Source organism: Osmerus mordax, chromosome 6, assembly GCF_038355195.1.
Source record: "Osmerus mordax isolate fOsmMor3 chromosome 6, fOsmMor3.pri, whole genome shotgun sequence".
NCBI lineage: Eukaryota > Metazoa > Chordata > Actinopteri > Osmeriformes > Osmeridae > Osmerus > Osmerus mordax.
The window spans coordinates 5,211,399-5,231,866 of record NC_090055.1 but is presented as its reverse complement, the minus strand read 5'-3'; the positions used below and the strand labels follow the sequence as shown (position 1 = coordinate 5,231,866).

Sequence of the window (20,468 nt, the reverse complement as noted above, 5' to 3'; positions counted from 1 at the left end):
CTTGAATAAATTGTCATACACTGTAATAGAAATTACAGTACCCATGTAATTGCAGTGCATTATTACAGACTGTTTGGTGATACGTGTGATGTTACTGAAACCTAATGCAATCTTATTACATGTCACTACAGCACTGAAATATAACAATACACTATAAAGAGCTACCACATTTATGATCCTTCTCAAGACAATTCAAAGGTATTACTGATGATCTTCTCTGTATCTGCTGATTTTAGATTGTATGGCTTTGCAAGTGTACAAGACTACAAACTACATTGCATGTGTGTGTCAATGCAGTAGGGGGCAGGACAATACAAGGTTTATCATTGTAGCTCTCACTCCATGAAATGTTACTTGTTCCTGATTATATTAGATTGATGGAAACATGTATACCGGTATGTTACATATAACTATCTTCATGTAACTATCATACATTTTTTATTAATTAATAACACCTGAATCATATATTGTGGTTTTGTGTGGTTGTCACAAGTAATTTCAAGGTACATGCAGGAAACCTCCTTGTACCTATTTATGAACAGTTTCCATCAAGACAGTATCAGTGTAAGACCTCAGAGTTATCAGTGGTCCAGATATCGGTCCGAGATATGTTTTCATCTCCAGTACACTGAAGAGAGGGAGACAGCCAGCGATAGCATTACTCACAATCCATTACCACTCCCTAGAGAGTGTCTATGGAGAAAGAAGTGAGAGGGGAAAATATGACGTGGAAAGAGCCCATTAAAGTAATGTTTGTACTTTTGGGGAAGGTGATGATTACAAGCACGTTCCCTCCAGTTTTTCACCTAAATTTTCAGGTTTTACAATGCAAACTGATATTGAAGCATATGGAAGTATCTTGAAATTATTATAGTAAAACTACATTTTCTATAGCGCCATCTCAAAGTGATTATTCATTAATATACAGTATATAATCAATTAAAGGGAAGAGGCTGATATCTTAAACCAATGGTGGCTTTAATTGAGTAGATAATAAAAGTGCTTAGGTAACAAGATTAAAGATGACTTTTTCTGTAACAGTGACACAGTATTTACATATTTACATTCCAAGGTATCACTCTACTTTGTTTCTATCACACATACTTTCATTTCTCGTTTGTAGGTGAAAGGTTGAATTGAAAAACATGGTCCAGGCAGCTTGCTGTTTTGCACATACATTTGTTTTGAGTCGTATGGTTGTACCCCTCTTTCTATTTCACCTCCATCTGTCACTCTCCCCCTGCAGTTTCAATCCCTTTCATCCATCTGTTACATTTGAAACTATCTCACTGAATCTGTCACTATCTTTCCAATACTGGATTTTTGCACACGATTTTGATGTCAAAGGTTACCGAAGGTTAGCATGGTGACTGCTAAGACTGTTTAGATTTCCATGAAAGCAGTAGCTGTGGCTAAGCCAGTATGTTTAAATACCATACTGTATGTCTCAGTCGCTAAATCATTCTCTTTGTGAATCACTTTTTAAAACACCCAACTACCCTTTTAGAGCAACATATTTACAATAAGTAGTACTCACATACTGTACATACATAACCATGTACATATAGTTAACATGTCAGAAAACATGAAGAGTACAGTGACACAAGTTAACCCTTTCTTTTACAAAATATTTCTTTCAACAGTAAAATAATAGAAGAAAACAGTCAACATGTTGATAAAATAAATAACAATACATGTCATGAAGGTTGGGATTTACAACTCCAGTGCTTTGTACAGAGTCTATAAATAGAATTAATTGGGAACTTGTTCCATTTTGAGAAGGACGACGTTCAGTGAATTTATTAAAAAAATTACAGTATTTTGTTTAATTGCCCTTCAAATAGCCACCACTTTGAAACTACTTAGTTCCAGTATTTCAAAATGGATCAATTCTTTTCAAACTGCTTTGCACGATGCTTCTTTTAAAATTGTGCCCCAAAGCATTTTCATATTTTTTAGGTGGAAACAGGTCGCCTCGATGTTAAATATAATTAAGGCTTCATGTTCTTTTTTTAAGGCCTTGTAAAGTCGTTGCTAAATTGATTTTTTTAAATTACATAGTAAACCCTCTAACCAATTCAGAGGGCTGTATGGGTATGGACTTTTAATGCTAATTTGCAGTGGATAGACAGCTTCAACTCTCCTTGTTTCGGGAGGGGGCCAAAGGGACACATGCTGACTGCTTAGGTTTGGTTATCTGCTGGGCTGAGGACAATAAAACAAAGTTAAGTTGTTTCACTGATGGCATATATATAGATAGATAGTTTAGATTAGGTCATCTCAACATCTGTTGATTCAGTTAACTGCTACATAACTTAGAAGTGACAATTCTTCAAATAACAATTGAATTATTATTTTACACTTTTTGATGATTGTTGTTTGTTAGTACATATGTATCAAACTACCAAAAATAACTGACTCCTTATGCAATCACACAAATGACTTAACAGGGTATTTAACAGCCAAGAATCCATTCACTTCTGAAAAGAATGCCCTGGAAAGATGAGCAGAGAAGCACAATCCTTGAAAATCCATGTAAAAAAAAATGTGTTCATTTTCTTAGGCGACAGTGACTCCTTCTAAGTTTAGTCAACATGTCAGCCATGCACAGTCCTCATCAGCCTGACATCCAAGTCAATTAAAGAACAATCAAACAGTAAACATTTGACAGTTATTAGGTGCTCAGTCTCCTCCTCACTCAGTGGAGATGAGGTTGAGCCTGGACCAATCAGGTTAAAGACAGTTGAAGCAGCATAGTTGACGCCAGTGTTTCAGGCTTCAACAGAAGAAGAAGAATCCCCCCCTTTCCGCCACCACCTTCAATATCTCTTCACTCTCTCCAACTGTTTACAAGATTCCAGAAAATGACCAATACCTGACATTGGAATGTGGACATTTTCACCCTTGGTGGGATGAGAAGTTTAGACTTATCTTTCTGGATCAATTCCATTAACATCAACAACGAACATTCTACCACACCACCCTTTTCACGGTCACCCTTCCCCTGGTCCCTGCTCCATTTCTTTTCCCCAGGCCCCCTCTTTCAAGTACCTTTACACTTTCTAACCTAGGATGTCAAGATAGACTGGGGGGGTCTTGACCAGGGCCATGAGGCGACTGTGGATGTCCTTGATGATCAGTCTTTGCTGGGGCTCCCTCTGCCAGCAGCCCTGCATCAGCAAGTGCACCTCCTTAGGACAGGTCCGCGGTCTCTCCAGCTCCCGACCTTGTGTAATGCACTCAATGGCCTATTGGGGGTGCAATAGATTTAGGTTCAGATAGTGTCATGTTTTATAGTGTTTACACAGTTTATTTCCGGGGATGTTTCTCTAAACAACCCTCCAAAGAGAGACATATTGATAGTCAGATTGGCTTATGTAAAATAATGATGTCAACCACAATGTTACACGTTGATTCTCGTTTAAGTTGTAGTTTTTTTTTGCTTTAATAAAGTTTTGCAAAAAGAAAGACATAGAAAGTACTTAATGGTGCTATGAATAGAAAACCAATTAGTAAATTAATTATTCACTGTCACTGACTGGTAAATCTAGTTTTGTCTACTTGGATTACTATTGGCTCTTTCTTTAAAGAGCTGGAGAATTGTATGCATTTACTACTGAACTAATCCAATGAACATAATAGACCTGTCAGCACCGAGCTACATCATCGAAGAATGGGCTTTCAATCAGATTCCATCAACCAAGATTGATTCTGTCTTTTAAAATGGCCGGTGCCCTTCTTCATCTAACTTGTGGAGTTGGGGGATGATTTATCGCTGCCTTAGCTAACAACAGTTATAATTACACATGTCAATCATTGGATTTGGTTAACAAGGTTAAACGTCATTGGCCCTGGTCGAAAATGAGGCCCAATGAGATTACAATTGAGTGGATGGGAAAAGTGATCCACCCTCTGTTTGAAAGGAGAGAGGGTGCTGAGTTGTAATGGCACAGTTGCGGTCACAACGGAGTCCCACTTCTTGGTGCACAACCTCAAGAAACTGGACTGGACTGCACTTAATTGCTATGAACTTATTGATTGGCTGTGAATAAAATGCTGGAAACTCTGGTGCTCAGACCTTGCTATGCAAACAGCAAAGTAATGCATTTTATCATGTACTTGATTTTTTCTGGAAAATGCTGTGCATTGACTTTAATACAGTGATGTTGTACAGTCATTATTTTTTTCCATCTCATTCTGTCATATCTTTATGATATGCAAAACCTCTTGTAAACAACATGCCCTGTAAATGTGTCATTATTTTGCCACAGCTGTATGCTGACTTGCCTACCTCACTGTTGGAGAGCTGGTACCAAGGCTGTTTACCAAAGGTGAAGATTTCCCAAAGAACCACGCCAAAGCTCCAGATATCACTTTCAGTGGTGAACTTCCTGTACATGATGCTCTCAGGAGGCATCCAGCGAATGGGAAGCATGGTACGTCCACCCACCTGTCCAATCAAATAATGAATACCATAACACAACCCACACCAACTGTGATCTCTCTAGTCTCATAACTAGCAGAACTGAATTAGGCTTAAACCCCATAAAATGAACCCTACTCAAGTCAATACAAGTTTCCCCAGAAATTCATTCCATTTCAACCATCATACCCGGTAGTAGTCTGTGCTGTAGATGTCCCGGGACATCCCAAAGTCTCCAATCTTGACCACCAGACCCTCCCCCACCAGACAGTTGCGTGTGGCCAAGTCTCGGTGTACGAAGTGAAGGGAAGCCAGATAAACCATTCCTGAGGCAATCTGGGCAGCGATCTGAAGCATCTGAGGAATGGTGAGCTGACCCAGAGGTGCTATCTTCACTTCCTCCAGGATACAGGCATCAGGACCATGGGCTCTGTTAGGGGTGGGGGGTGGGGTAGGGACAGGGAGGAGGTCAAGGTTATCATACTGGCATTTGGGATATGACAAGATATGCAGCTGTATGCTATAACCAAGCGGTATGACACTTCTGTCAGAAGAAACCAAGCTTATTATGTGGACAGATGTGGTGAGGCATGGTTTAACATTCAGTGTTGACCTAGTATTGGCCCTTCAGTGTACAACCTCTGCTTGACCCGATGATGTATCGGTGAAATGGGCATGACTGAACCATGCAATCTACAAATTGAAGCCTTTGGACATATATGAGATCTGTAAAGTGTAATACATGGTCAGCATGAGGCCATGCCATAATAAAACAATTTAACGACGAAGCTAATATGGACCATAAGGCTTGTAATAAGCCTTGTATTAATTTCCCCATAATGTAATTTGGAGACGTATGACGACCATGCCTTGCTCCACAGTTGTTCTCACGTCTCCAGCTTACACCCACTCGTATTTGAATCCAATCACCAAATGAAAAAATCACCATTGACATGTCTCCATCTATCCTAATAGTCAACCTCTCCACTTTGTCACATGCTCTCTTTCCATTTTGCAAAGGAAGTCTATACAATCACTATTAGTTTAACAGGCAGGTGGTAGAGTCGAAAAGCAGCTGGGATGTAGGGCCTAGACACACACGTCTAGTCTGTCCGGTGGAAATGTGATTTTCATCCATCCCATCCTTGAACATATATTTCAAGTATTGTGTGTGTGTGTGTGTGTGTGTGTGTGTGTGTTGGATAGAGAGAAAGAAAGGGGAGTATTTGTGTGTTTCCTCATCAAGTCTCATTGTCAGTCTGGCCTCATGGACACCTGGCATGTATAGCATCTACATCTGTTTCAGTGGCGTCCCAGACTATTTCCCAGGTGCAAAATAAGTGGTGTCGAACAACATGGTTTATAGTATAGCATCCATTCAGTTCCCTCCAAACAAAACCTGTTTGTTTCAAGGTTGTAGACGGAACAGTTTTTGTTGGTGTCCCTTACTGATGCACATAACCAAAAGATAATACTATTCTGATTTTTTTTGCAGTTGCTAAGAATGCTAACCTTTGCATGGCACTGTGGACCCATGCAATCCACCAACATTCGCTCAAGTGGCTTTAGCTTCGTTGAAGTCAATTAAGGGGCTTTGTTGAAGAAGGATCGGAACAGTGTTGTTTAAAGAAGATTGATCAAGGTTGCAGCAATCATTTTTAATCTGATGAATTCCTTTAGCTAGTTGAAAAGGCTCACCCTAGACTAGATCAGCAAACTATTTACAATAAGGACATACTATACTGATTGTCAACTGTCTATTACTCAACAAGCTCACATATTCATAACTTAGGTGCTGTGAACAGTGCTGTAAATTTCACACGACACAGTACGTACCGGAGAAAGCGGTTGAGGTCTCCATGCCTCATGTATTCGAACACCATGGCCAGTGGCTCTCCGTCGGTGCAAACACCATAGAATCGGACAATGTGTTGGTGCTGAAGAACTGTGAGGAGCTCGGCTTCTCTCTGGAAGTCTTGCCGCGTTGATTCGTTTGCATCTTTGAGAGTCTGCATCGCAAAGAAATGAAGTCAATGAATTCTGTTTCTTGATTTCCGTTCAAATATACAAAAAGACTCAATACATTACATTTAGCAGACACTCTTATCCAGAGCGACTTATAGTAAGTACAGGGACATTCCCCCGAGTCAAGTAGGGTGAAATGCCTTGCCCAAGGACGCAACGTCATTTTTTTTCAAGGCCAGGAATCGAACCGGTAACCTTCTGATTACTAGCCCGATTCCCTAACCACTCAGCCACCTGACTCCTTTGTTAATGCTGTAATACATCTCATAGCAGCACTACAAAGATTTATTTGTCTATTTAATTAATATGAAATAACTTAAATAATGCCAGTAAAGTACAAGACACTGTGGAACCCATTCTCCTACCTTGATGGCCACCAGCATCTTGTCACTGTCAGGGCTGAGGTTGGCACACTCTGCAAGGTAGACCTTGCCAAACGCACCTTCACCCAATTCCCACTTCAGCACAATGTCTTGTCTTTTTATATGCTGTACACCTGCACACAAAGACAGAAAGGCTGTCAGACAAAGACAAACAGAAAGCTCATTATCATGGGCAGTTATATGCAACCCCAATATATGTCCAACCATGCAAACTTCCAATATTTACTTGAGAATGTTAGAACCCAAACTGATTACAACAATGATCTTCAGATCATTGATCTTCTGTCATACATTCCATACGCACCATTAGCTTTGGATAAAAGTTGTAAATAGGTTTAAAAACACTTTTTCCACTTACACATATCTTTGTCTTTGATGATTCCACAGAAATACTGTGGATTCTCCACAAAGCTGGACATGCCTGTGTCCAAAATGCCCTCATCTGAGGAGGGGGGGCTGGCCCCAAAGTTCATGAATCTAAGGGAGACAGCCATGTCATCCTCCGTGCCCAGAACAGAGGAGCCTGGCAGAGGTACAGAAAGACAGAGAAAGAAAAGGAGACAGGGGGAGATACATGTTTTTTTAATGTAATGCTTCAAATCTTTCTACTCCAATCCAGGCATTTACAATTCATCAAAAGCACATTTAGTCATAGAATTATCAGTTCTTAAAATAGATGTTGCTGTTTTTCTCAAAACCTATGGCTACTCACAACAAGTAATACTAATCACAGCCATCAACAATACAGCAATCAGTACAATATTGAAAAAACACAAAAACGAAGACAATAATCAAAAATCCCTTGGACAGTGAGTCTGAACAGTAAGCAGCTCTGGGTGCGCTAGCCTATTAAAAGCCAAACAAGTGTGCCTAAAACCGTAAAACCCACTCAAGGAGGAAAACCACAGAACCCCCCAGAGTCATCCTGCTAGAAAATGGAGGATGGGAGCAGGGGAGAGCGAAAACGAACCAACATGTAAGGGAGGGGGGCACTTAGGCAATCACGTCCACTTAGGCACTTTATAGGGCAGTTGGCGTTATGTGGATGGGGGGTGGGGGAGGTGCGGGGGGTCCAAGAGGACCTATATATTGCACCCAGCCGGCCTCCATCAGTCTTCTTTAATGGCCCACACCGCGGTGGCTACAGGAGGGTTTCTGACGCCGTTCACTTTGCATGCTGTAATTAAGGCACTCTAGCCAACCGTGGATCGGGGCTGACAGTGTGCAAAGTTACAGCTCAGAGGAAACCTTAGATTAGACAGCCTCCTGTGCACTACTTTCCAAAAGCAACTCAATTCCTGCTGCGGAACTGTTGGCCATTTCAGTGATGATAGGGAGGGAAAGAAATAGGGGGTATAGCTCCTTCCAGTGTGGATGTTCTTTTGCAGAGTCTTTTTAGATTCATTATGCTTGGACTATATAGACATACAAAATTCTATCAATTATAAAATCTTCATTTAGAACCATGTTAGACTACAGAATATTCCCTTTGGATTCAGGCAAGTGGTGTAATGTTTTAAAGGAGATATATATGGCCTTTGTTTTCTTGGCAACACTTTACATTAGACCTAGATTAACTACCATGTAACTACACAGCAATACTTTTGGTGAAACGTTATGCCCACATACAGTAGAAATTGCCATGTAATTCAATAGTATTAAGAGTTAGCGGCATCTTATTACAAAAGTGTAAGAATGCACAAGTCTTTCTGGGGAAAATTGCAGGTAAGCTTGATTGTTGTTGTGTACTTCATATTCTGAATTCATATTGTGTATCATGACTTTTGGACATTTAGTGTAACTTACGATGAATGCCAAACTTGGAATGTTGGCCACACTTGTTGATGACCAGGACCATGATCAGAAGGAAAGTGCAAACAAACACTGCTAGCCCCACTGCCACAGACACCTGTATTCAAAGACAGGAGTTGAGTATCAATCAGAGGAATAGTACATGGTAAAACGGCTAACTGCATTACCATTAACATTGTGTGGATAAGCGTACCATGCGTTGAAATATTATTACCATTTTAGATGAATGGAATATTCACTTACCCCAAACACTCGACTCTCCAAGTTTTCAGTGACATCCTCATGAGATTTCTTGGTGGGAACTGGATGAATCATACACACAAAATTAATGTATAGTTTTTGGTTAGTAATAGAATAGTTTTTCTTCTTTATACAGTATTTGTTGCAATTTGACCAATATTGAAATGTAATCTGTAATGTACATAGACTACTGATACTGGTGAGAATGACAGCATTTTTGACTTCACAGTGAAGTGGAATTTTCCAGTGAGTCCATCCATCCATCTACTGAGTAATAAAAATCCCAGGAATCATTCAAAACACTTACTTGGATCATCGTCATTTAGGACTGGCATTGAGAGAGGAAACATGGAGTTATTCCAAGCATACATTTTAAGATTTGAATTTCCAATAATCTGAATTTCCAATGGAATGGAAAACAAAATCCTAATTGCCACATGCTCACCCGGAAACATTCCCTCAGGGGAATCAAACAGGTCAAAGGGGTTGTCCATGAACTTGCCCGTGGCTGTCTCTCGGTCACTCCCCAGTTTGTTCTCCACTATGAGGGTATAGTGGCCATTGTTCAGGTGGGTGGGCTTGTTGAGAAACAGACATCCATGTTTGACCGAGCCGTCGTCTGAGTCGGGAATGAGCTGTGTGTAGGTGTAACGGGTCTCATTGAGGGTAGAGCCGTTGTACAGCCAGCGGATGGTGGGCTCCGGATTGCCGTCCACTGCAAAGGGGAAACACCAGTGGTGCTGTGGCTCAGCGTCTCTTAGGAAAATAATCTTGACTGGAACTGTGGAGGGATAGGAAAATAGTGGAAATTCACTCAACATGGATTATTACAGTAAAATGAGAAAACTCTTGATTTGACTGTAGAAGTTTAAAGAGCGTGAACATTTTTTTAGTTACTCTATGTTGAAATCATAATCAACTGCTAAAATGTAAAAAGGTAACGTAAAATAACAAGAAACCAGCATGTCAGCAGTGTCATTTAAAGAGCCCTTTACAGTAGGTTCCTCATTATGAGTTATGAGTCTATGTTGTCTTTCTGTAGTGAACCTGTTGACCTGCCATGAATAATGAATCTGGGACTCCTATAAGGCCCCTAACCACAAAGGCTACCTGGAATACACGAGAAGCTAGAGGAAATGGTCTGCTAGATCGAAGATGGAGCTGATGGACAAAGTCCCCTCTTTTTTCATCGTTCATTCCACTGCTCTTAACCCATGACCCTGTCTGAGAAAGTGCAGAGCGAAGCAAGATACTAAGACATGCGTGCCGTTGGTCTACTACATTGTGTGTGCTCAAGTCAGCAATATCACAAGCAAAAATTTGCAATCCACATGGTTGTACTTATTGTCTCAAATGGACCAATTTAAGCATTAAAGAAAAATAAACCCTGTTGTGAGGTTAAATGTCAGTCTGTCCTTGCTCTGCTTATACATTCCGTTTATTTAATTCACATATATATGATTTCTGAGAAGCGAAACTTTGGTATTTCAAACCCAACAACAGCACTACTTTGTTTTATTATGTTCCAAGGGAAATGGCTACACGAATCAAATGAATCCGTGGTACAAAGAGACGCTCCACGGAGCGACTGAGCCCTGTAAACATCCCTCTGATCGGGGGAGGTAATTAAGGGTAATTAAAGGACCGGTGGTTAACGAGTGTCCGTCCACCAGGGGAGCTGATGTTGATAGATTATCCATGCTAACGCACTTACTGACTGCCAATCACCGCCAACCAAGCCTTTTTCCGGAGTTGGAGGGAAAAATCCATTAGCCAAAAGCTCAAATCAGATCGCACAATGGTTATCAGCGGACATTTTTCTAACGCTCATCATTTGTCCCTTGATGCTCGTGCATTTTTGGCTCCAGTTGACTAGTCCCCCCTCCACTCTTTTCAAGCTTTTTTCCAATGAGTGTCACTGAGGCGATGATAAATGATACAGTTTGAACAATATTTTCAGTAATGTACTGCTAATGCATCACACGCTCTCTCCATTGGGCCCAGTGGGTCTTGTCATTCTTTGATGGTGTTCAAAATGAACTTTAAGATTTCAAATTGAACTTTCAGACAGCACTAATGCATGGCTGAAGAGTAAACAACATCTGAATTCTCCAGTGTATAGTTGCTACATGATATAATTAGCATGCATTTGACGACGAGAAGCTCTTGGACTGTTTTCATGCTGTATTTCTTTGACCTTACTGCATCTTTGCAGAATGAGTGAGAGCTGACACAAAGTTGTAAGGAAAAGTGACGGGGGAGGGGGGTGCTCTATTTCAAGTCATGTATCATTACTCAGAACCCTATGTGCTAACATTTCTTTCTTACATTTCTTAGATTAATGCCGAGAACTTTAAAGCAGTGTGTAAGCTTTCAAGAGCTTGGTTGAACATTTTGTTTGGCACTTACATTCAATGTCCAGCATAACCATGTCATCGTCAGGTCCAGCCTGGTTCTCAGCCTCGCAGGTCAAGTTGTGGAGGTTGTCTTTGGAGGACATATTTGTTAGATGTAGGATGAGCTCCAGGGTGGCGCCCCAGATCCGTTCCTGAAGATGAGGGGAAACACCACAGCAGTCTATTCAAGTAAAGCTTTACAATATATCTCAGATACTAGTGTGTCAGTATCATTTCATTTAATAAAGATGATGGCGTGTATGTCTAACAAGGATAAAGTTCCACTACCTGTACGTCGTAGTGGGAGTGCAGTTGGTGTGTGCGCCATCTCACTGTGGGAATGGGAACTCCTGTCACGTGACACTCAAAGGTGAGGTTGCCACCTTCCTGGATTTTATTATTGGATTGCAGGATGGTCACCTCAGGAACACCTGCAAGAAAGTTGAGCGAAGTGATCTCATTAGCTTCCACTACACGCTTATAAAGGAACACAACTTTGCACTCCCATGTACAGTCAGTGACTATAAGATGTTTGCCATGTTTGCATTGAAGTCCTCAATAAACATATTATTCTCTACCAGATATAACCAGATGTAGAAACGTTCTTAGATTCCCATAGGGTCACAATTATGTACATGTTACATACTGCAGTTTTCCATCACCAAGGAATTTAATGATAGGCTGTGGCCATCAGAGGAGCAATGCAGTAGTTGGTTGTCCAAGTCGCCACGTTCATTTTGCTGCCATTGCTGGAGCCAATGAATATCACATGAACACACAAGCGGGTTGTCCCTCAAAATCCTGAAAAGAAAACAATTATTTGTCATAAAATACATTACATTATAAAACATTCCTTCCTTTAAAGGAGTGTTTCGACTGCTATTCGGGCATTGCTAATATAACACTGACACAAGGGGCCATACACCTCCTGTAATGAGCTTAAGAACATGTAATAATATTAATATAAAGTGACTGGTTTCAATTAGACGATTCATGGTTTGACAAACAATGAAAGGGACACTATTTTTTACATGTTTTAGCCCTGGGTCTACTGAATACAAATCCACAAATAGTTGTGTACAGTGTTTTACTCACAAGTTTAGCAGGGGTAGAAAATGGAAGACCTTCCAACTGATATGCTCCAGAGAGTTGGATGCAAGGTTCCTACAGAATAAATAAAATAGGACTGACACTTCATACAACAGCATAAATCATCTGAATTCTACTGTTACATGCCCATACAGTACACAATACATGTTTCACCTGACATTACAGTTTTTTCTAACTGTCGAAAAGAAACTGCTGTCCCACAGTGACTTAATAACTTTAGTACAATGCATACCTGCTTTGAATTATTCTTTGCCTGAAAACATTAATGACTCCAAATGGAAACTGATCAATTACATTTGCAAGTGTTTCTTATCACACCATTGGCAGGCCTCTCATGTTCTCTCAATGTTCAGTGCATTAGATGATTAGTCTGAAGTCATAAACACTTGTCTGAAGAAAAACAATGTTTGGTCACAGTCTGAGAACCAAACAATAAGCTTGATGAATCAGCCTTGACATACACTTTTTGGATCTGAATGTGTTCAAATACAGTTGATACAGCATGACACAAAATATATACTGCAGGTAATGTAATTGAGACATATATTAACTACTAAGATTGAAGTTCTCCTCAAGTTGCTGTTGAACGACTGCTCTGAACTGATCCTCAGATGACCAAGCAGGTAAATCAAACCCCCTCAGAAGATGATAGCAGACCACACCAGGGAAGGCTCTAATGCAAAACGATACATATTCACTTTGGCAGGGGCAAAGGGGGCCAGCAGGGGTTAAATTATTTGTTTTCCCATCTCCCAAAAGTTCATGTCAGATGGGTTAGCCATTGGGGCCTATCTATTACAAGCTCGATTCTTCCACAGCCCACAGGGGAGGAGCATAGCCGGGAATAGCAGTTGCTTCACTCTGCCTTCGCATAAGTTCTGCATACATCCAAGATGAACAGCGGTTATCGGCAAACAAGTGACAGACATTGAGGAAAAAAAGATGGATGTGGTGTGTCTCCCCCACCGCGCCATCACACACACACCCCATCTACAATTTACAGTATCAAAGTAACAATCACCACATGTTCATGTGCTCTTTGGGTGAAGTCCCCAAATCTATAAGACACATCTGTTACACTCTACAGCCCCTCCAGTAAAATATTGATTAAGTGATAATGGACCCTTAGTGGAGTGGATTTATTATGCATCAGTTGTCAATAATCCGCCAAAGCGAGCGAGTAAAAGGTGACTGTTGGATGTCTTCTCCGATTTCTCCCCAACCCAGTCTCAGACCCCCTCCTCCACACCCAAACGGGCGGCCTTTCTAGTAAACAACATTGGACATGTCGCACACACTCTGTAAAACAATGAGGACAAGATGGTCGCGATAAGGGTCAACTACAGATGGATAGGATAACTGCCGTGTCTACAGCAAATGCCACACAAGAATTGAAAGAAGCACTACTTAGATTTAAGTAACTTTGCGATGACTATAGTAACCAATGTCATAGTGCCTTCCACCAATGCTTACATTAGGCTTTAAAATATTGTTAAAATATAGAAACACATGAAATGTATGTGTCTATATGGTAACACTATTTGCTAAGTGAATCTGTAGATATATACTCAATAAACCATCAACAAATTGTAAATTACTTTCAACTGAAACTTTAACTCTGAGTTGTAATTGTAATTATGTTCTTTTTTTGATGGTTTGAGCATCTACAGATGGTCCACAGGGGATTTTCAAAAAAGAGTGGAACTGTTGACACTTAAGGGCCACATTATTAGGTATACCTTCTAGTATTGGGTTGGACACCCTTTTGCCTTCAGAACTGGCACAATATGTTGGCATCGAGTCATCAAGGTGCTGGAAACCGTCCGCTGATTTTGTCATTGTCATGTTGAAGAAACCAGTTTGACATGATTTGATCTTTGTGAAATGGCACATTATCCTGCTGGAAGTAGCCATCTGAAGATGGGTACACTGTGGTCATGAAAGGATGGACATGATCAGCAACAATACCCAGGTAGGTTGTGGCTTTTAAACGATGCTCAGCTGGTACAAAGGGGCCCAAAGTGTGTCCATAAAATATCCCCCACACCATTACACCACCACCACCAGCCTGAACCGTTGATACCAGGCAGGATGGATCCATGCTTTCATGTTGTTTACGCCAAATTCTGACCCTACCATCTGAATGTTGCGGTTGAAATCTTTTTCTATTGTTCATTTTTCTATTGTCCAATTTTGGTGGGCCCATGTGAATTGTAGCCTCAGTTTTCTATTGTTAGCTGACAAGAGTGGCACCCGTTGTGGTCTTCTGCTACTGTAACCCATCTGCTTCAAGGTTTGACATGTTGTGCATTCAGAGATGCTATTCTGCTTACCTTGGTTGTAATGAGTGGTTATTTGAGTTACTGCTGCCTTTCTATCAGCTCAAACCAGTTTGGCCATTGTTCTCTGACCTCTGGCATCAACAAAATGTGGGCATTTTTGCCCACAGCATGACTGACCCACAAATGTTTGAAGACATAAAGAGGAAAGACAATCCTTAAGTAAAAACAAGGACACTTACACATACTGGAGCTTGAGGTTGTTCTGGAAGGCATTAGCAGATATATGCTGCAGTTTGCAGAACGTGATGGTGCTAGGAAAGGTATGCAAAAACACACACACAATACACAACACACACACACAACACACACACACGATAAACATGAAAAGCTAGGTAATCATAATCAATTCTGAACAGAAGATATTGAACAGGTCCACAAAGATTAGTCAAATAATATTTGAATTAAAAATCCTCCTTGGGATATTGACTTACACTCAACACAAGATGTTTAGCACTTAATAAAAGAGCTTTAAAGGGAATTCACTCTTGTGTTGTAAGTTTAAGACTGCATTGATGGCTGTCACTTTAGAATAAAGGACTGTTACAATCACTGACTAGATTAGCCAATGATATTACAATTGTAATAACTCCCTTTTTCACATTTTCTTTCTCATATTCACCTAAACCAAGCTAAACTATGTCTATCTAAAGAAAATCTACATACGAAAAAAACACTTGTTAGGTGAGTTACACTTTATAGTAAGTGATTGATTTCACTGACTGATTCACTGACTATTCACAACTTGCTATTAAAGAAGGCTTGATACAACTGATACATGAATGCCACATCAGTATGGAGTGCAATTTTGGATCATTAAAAAACATCAGAACAGTGAGTTATTGGGGTTTGAACTGAAGAAGTAACTCAGACAAGCAGAAAAGTCTATATGCGGCCTCCAAGGCCAAGTTACTCACAGGTTCTTCAGCTCCCTGTAGTTGTCAAGGTCGTGTCTTGTAATGTTCTCCAGGGTAACCTGGTTTTCGATGTAACTGGGGGAGGAAACAAAAATATGATTTCATAAAACAAACAGAACTATTCAATTGTTGCCATAGACTTGAGTTTAGAAGTAATTCATTTAATCTGACTAATGCCAAATGAAACTCTGGATAAAGAATAATCTGATTAAACCAATCAATAACAGCTTTCGATTAACATGTAGTATTCTGAAACTGGACTTACAGTAAACCAAACGCTAAGTAACATTTTGTACACAATCGTTTTAAATGTTTATTTTATTTTTTAATAGGATAATTCACATGATTTATTCTGGACAGGTCGCACAGTTGATAGACCAGGGAAGACCAATTATAAAAAGCAACAAAAGAAATATCCAAACTCAATCTTGTTTTGAGAATGTCAATACATTTACATTTAGTCATTTAGCAGACGCTCTTATCCAGAGCGAATTATAGTAAGTAATAATAGTCAATGCTTTAGAAGTCTTAGATCATTTTTTCAGATGTCTACTGGGTTCATCTAGACATTTTATGCAACTCAATTCAACATTCACTCTATACAAGGCCACAAAACTTTACCATCAACTAAATAGCCAAGTTGAACAAACGTATCAAGGATTTTTATGGCTGCATTTGTGTGAACAGTTTCTCTCTTTTTACAGTTTTTCTCAATTGTTTACACACAAATACTGCTACTTGAGACACAATGACCACAACATGTAACTCATGCACCAACCCCATGAACCAATTCTGCTAAACTACAAGCACAATTCCTGCTTTACACTCAAATTGCAGTTCTAAAACACACTTTTTTCAAAACACTACACACAATTCTCTGCATTTGGCACAATTTTCATGAAGAAAATCTTTTGTTTTCACAAGGAACACACTGCCATTCAAATACCTACACTGACTCATCGCATGTACAAACACCTGTCACACAGTTTTACAATTAGCAATCAGAGCTTTAGCATAAAAGGGCAACAGGTGACCTCTTCTGTTTTGGAGCAATGGATGCCAACATTGGAAACAGAGGCAGAGCCAGAGGAGTGAGAGTAAGAGGAGGAGGACGAGGATGGCCAAGGACCATAATCTCTGATGAGGTCCGAGCCGCTTTGGTTGACCATGTGGTCAACCATGGGCTAACAATGAGGGAGGCTGGGCAAAGAGTACAGCCAAATTTGAGCAGGTACACTGTAGCATCCATCATTCGGACTTTCCGAAATGAGAATAGGTAAGAAATCTATTCTCACTATAAAATTGCAGTAGGCCTACTGCATATCAATACAGTACTCAATGAGTACAGTAGTACAGTATTGCCTGTGGACTGTTCTGTAGGACTGTAAAAATAAAGTATGTTTCAAGTATTTGGAAAATGTATTCCTACTTTGTATTCCTACACAGTATTTACAGTATTTTACTATATGTTTGGCAGAACTGAAAGATTACCAACACAAGGTGGTCGGGAACGTCTTCTGTCTCCTGAACATTTTGTTTGAAAACAAAATACAATTTTGAGATTAAATAACATTGTTTTGAATGTTAAGTTTAATTTTGCAGGAGAAGTGAGTTTTTTTTATTTGTGTGTAGAGTTCTGAGAGTATGAGCTAGGCATTCAGAAAACCAATCGAGAAAAACTGTAACAGGGCCAGGGTAAGGAGGGAGTGAAGGAGTAGGAGGGGGACAAAGACATGGACGAAGATGGAACAATGAGAAAAAAATCCAGTTCATGGAAGGTTGCCCCATTGTCTGTTATATATTATAACAGACATATATATTTTTAAGCCCACATTAAGGCCACATTATGGCCAAATGTACAACTGAACATATTGCCTGCACTTAGTAAGACACTATCTTGTGCTCAATTTTCATCCTTTTCAGGTGAATATGAAAATGAAATAAATAGACAACCTTCCCTCAACCAAACCTTTGTTCTTTGAGGTAAGAAAACTTGGTCTCTCTTAGTTAGTCTGTACATTCTGTGTTTATATTACAGTGTGGCACACAAACAGATATTTATGCATGTACGATTGACCCATGCAGCAGTAATGTGATTAGAGGGCAGGTGGAACCAGAATCACCCATCACCCCCCCTTATTGGATTGAGCCAAGTGGGTAATATATCATCCATTGTTCTCCTGTGGGGGGCATTCGCTTGGCAATTCTTACAATTGCATTTATAACTTAGCACATGATGAATTTCTGGCCCGTTCCTCAGTTAATGGCTGCTTGTTTGTTTCTCATATCAGCTAGTGTTCTTTTGCACCCACAGTAAAGTGTTGTCATTTACTGGCACACTACATGGAGAGGTAAACACATGCCAACAGAGCCTTCTTGCTTATTGATTGAGTGACTCATAGTGGATGTAGAAGAGCTTCTGAAGTCTGGGGTTTCATGTTTAGATACAGGTACAGAGAAGGTGTTAAAAGAGTGAGGAGAGAGAAGGCAAGAAACACAGAGAAAGAGAAAGTGAGTGAGGGAGGGAGATTGAGAGAAAGTAAGAGAAAGCTGTAGAGAAAACGACAAAAACAACTGGCAAAAATGAGAGAGAGAGAGAGAGAGAGAGAGAGAGAGAGAGAGAGAGAGAGAGAGAGAGAGAGAGAGAGAGAGAGAGAGAGAGAGAGAGAGAGAGAGAAAGAAAGAAAGACTACTTGACAGACGCAGAGGGGACCAAAATTGACTTCTGTATAGCTGTTCACAGATGTGGTTCCTTTTTAACAAGTGTTAATTGCCCATTTCTAGAAAGGACAATAAAGACAGAACAGCATGGCAGTACAGAGAAATTATGCCATAATTCAATCTTGACATATTTTTCATTTACCAGTACTATGTTGTTAAGAGTGTAGCAAGCTTCTGTGAATCACTGTGAATCAACAGAAGTTGTTCTGTTCTCTGAGATGAACATAAGAATAGCTTACACATGTACTCTATAATGCACATTTTGACCATCAGTACTATCACTACCATCAGTCCTGCTCTCATGCACAGTGTCTCCTTACAGTGTATCAAACCAGGTTGTACTAATTCAACTGACACAAGACCACGACAACCTCAACAACCAAAAATTCTTGGACTGATTACTCTTTTTGGGATATAATTCGGAAATTCCTTTCCACCCACATCTAGTCTGTATCTACCTTAGATTTCAAAATTTAGATTGTTTCCTCACAAAACAGCCTGTCTTCTAGTTATAAAAGTACTTCATGAACCAGTAAACAAACATAAAGTAAACCTCACTCTCTAATACACATAACTCTCTCTCAGGTTTCCCCAAGTTCCATTACTGGAATATAAGTGCAAGACATCCTACAAATTAACTGAAGTTTGCATTTACCCCATGTTGTTGTCAAACTATTAGTCACAATTTTCAAAACCAACCCACCATGCTATACAATATTGATGTACCCACATCAATATTGTCTTTAGGTAATAATTGTAATCTATTAAAAACACCAAATTGATGGAAATATGCCACAGATGTGCCATGAGGTTGTATCTTTCTATGTCATAACAACCACTTGTTTGTTGCTGTGAAACTTCCGAACACTTGTTGTTCTGTGCCAAGCATTACAGCATTACACCATTACACCAAGTACAAACCAATACAGTTGCAACCTGAATCACCATCAAAGCAACAAAATGGTCTAAATCAACGTTTCCAGTGTAAAATACTCGGAAAAGACAAATACAAGGATTTACAGATTAAGAGTACAACAATATCAAAGAAAAGACATGTTAGAAATCAACACATTAACAAGAGGCATGACAGAACTTATCAATAGACAAACCAACCAGTACAACCAACCAACAAAGCACACTCACATCTCTGTGACGTTTTCGCTCTCCTGTGGTGCCAGTGCAGGGATGCTGGCAATGCCATCAGGCTCCAAGCACTGCAGCATGGCAAAGGAACACCGGCAGGCTGACGGGCACCCACCCAGGACAGGTGTTGGTGCCCAGCAGAGTGCAGTGAGGGCCAGGGGCAGTGCCAAGGCCAGTGGGAATGTCCATGGAGAGGTGCTCAATGCCATAACCGTGATGGAAAACGTGGTCTTCTTAATGAAAGGAGTTGTGTTGTTGTCAAGTAGAAGAAGTGGTTGTATGGATAGGATACAAGTGACAGGATGGTAGCTTCCACACACAGTAGCTCTTCCCTTGGCTGTCTGGCAGGGTTGTGATTCCAGCCAGGAGGTTTTGGTATTGAGCCACAAGCAGCAATGAGCAGAAGGAGTGAGATGCAGGCAGGCAGGCAAGGGGCCCTGGGGACATTGGAGGGCTGCAGCCGCCCTCCCTCCCTATGTCTTTCTCGTTCTCTCACTCTCTCACAGAGGGAGGGGCAAGGCAAGGCCATTAGTTGACTGTGTTTGAGAGCCACAGTTATCAGACACCTAAGGGAAAGGCTGGAAGGAAGGAAAGGGTGGATGATGATGGGAGGAGGGAAGAGAGATATAGGACAGGATGATGTATCATCTGGACAAGAGTAAGATGTCTCCTGTCCCAGCAATGATTAGGATTGTGGGACAAGTCAAGATGTTAGGACTCTTGGAGAACAGTTTGGATAGCCATATCTATGAAGGATCTTTCAATCTAATGGAATAGTAGTGAAGGTTTTTGCTTTCAGAAACATTTCCAAAGCAGTCAAGGTTGAAATTAGTTCAGACTATGAAGGTAAAGATAGGGTATTAATGTGTTTTTCCTTGACCTTAAATAAGTAAATACCTATGAGGAGAAAAGAGAAAGCAAGTGCTTATGATGTCCGCTTCTTACATCCATATGTTGTT

At 40.3% G+C, this 20,468-nt stretch overlaps 1 protein-coding gene across 1 annotated transcript; it reads right to left on the bottom strand.

The window, feature by feature from the left end:
• Window positions 1-982: 982 nt before the first annotated feature.
• ntrk1 (neurotrophic tyrosine kinase, receptor, type 1) lies at window positions 983-19,718 on the bottom strand. The gene is made up of 16 exons (XM_067237819.1): window positions 19,510-19,718; window positions 15,646-15,720; window positions 14,911-14,982; window positions 12,375-12,443; window positions 11,926-12,080; window positions 11,568-11,710; window positions 11,293-11,431; window positions 9,191-9,664; window positions 8,887-8,945; window positions 8,638-8,740; window positions 7,190-7,354; window positions 6,814-6,965; window positions 6,260-6,432; window positions 4,613-4,853; window positions 4,292-4,450; window positions 983-3,248 (listed from the first exon to the last, which is right to left on the bottom strand). The coding sequence occupies exons 1-16, from the start codon at window positions 19,716-19,718 to the stop codon at window positions 3,063-3,065; spliced, it is 2,574 nt and encodes an 857-aa protein (XP_067093920.1). The 3' UTR covers window positions 983-3,062.
• Between the last annotated feature and the right edge of the window lie 750 nt (window positions 19,719-20,468).

Bases quoted from the DNA above. Each gene is read 5' to 3' on its own strand.
- ntrk1 (XM_067237819.1), bottom strand. From the start codon at position 19,718: ATGGCATTGAGCACCTCTCCATGGACATTCCCACTGGCCTTGGCACTG. The intron at 15,721-19,509 runs GTGAGTGTGCTT...TTCCTCCCCCAG, and splicing joins AGCGAAAACGTCACAGAGAT to TTACATCGAAAACCAGGTTA. The intron at 4,451-4,612 runs GTATGATGGTTG...TTGATTGGACAG, and splicing joins ACAGCACAGACTACTACCGG to GTGGGTGGACGTACCATGCT.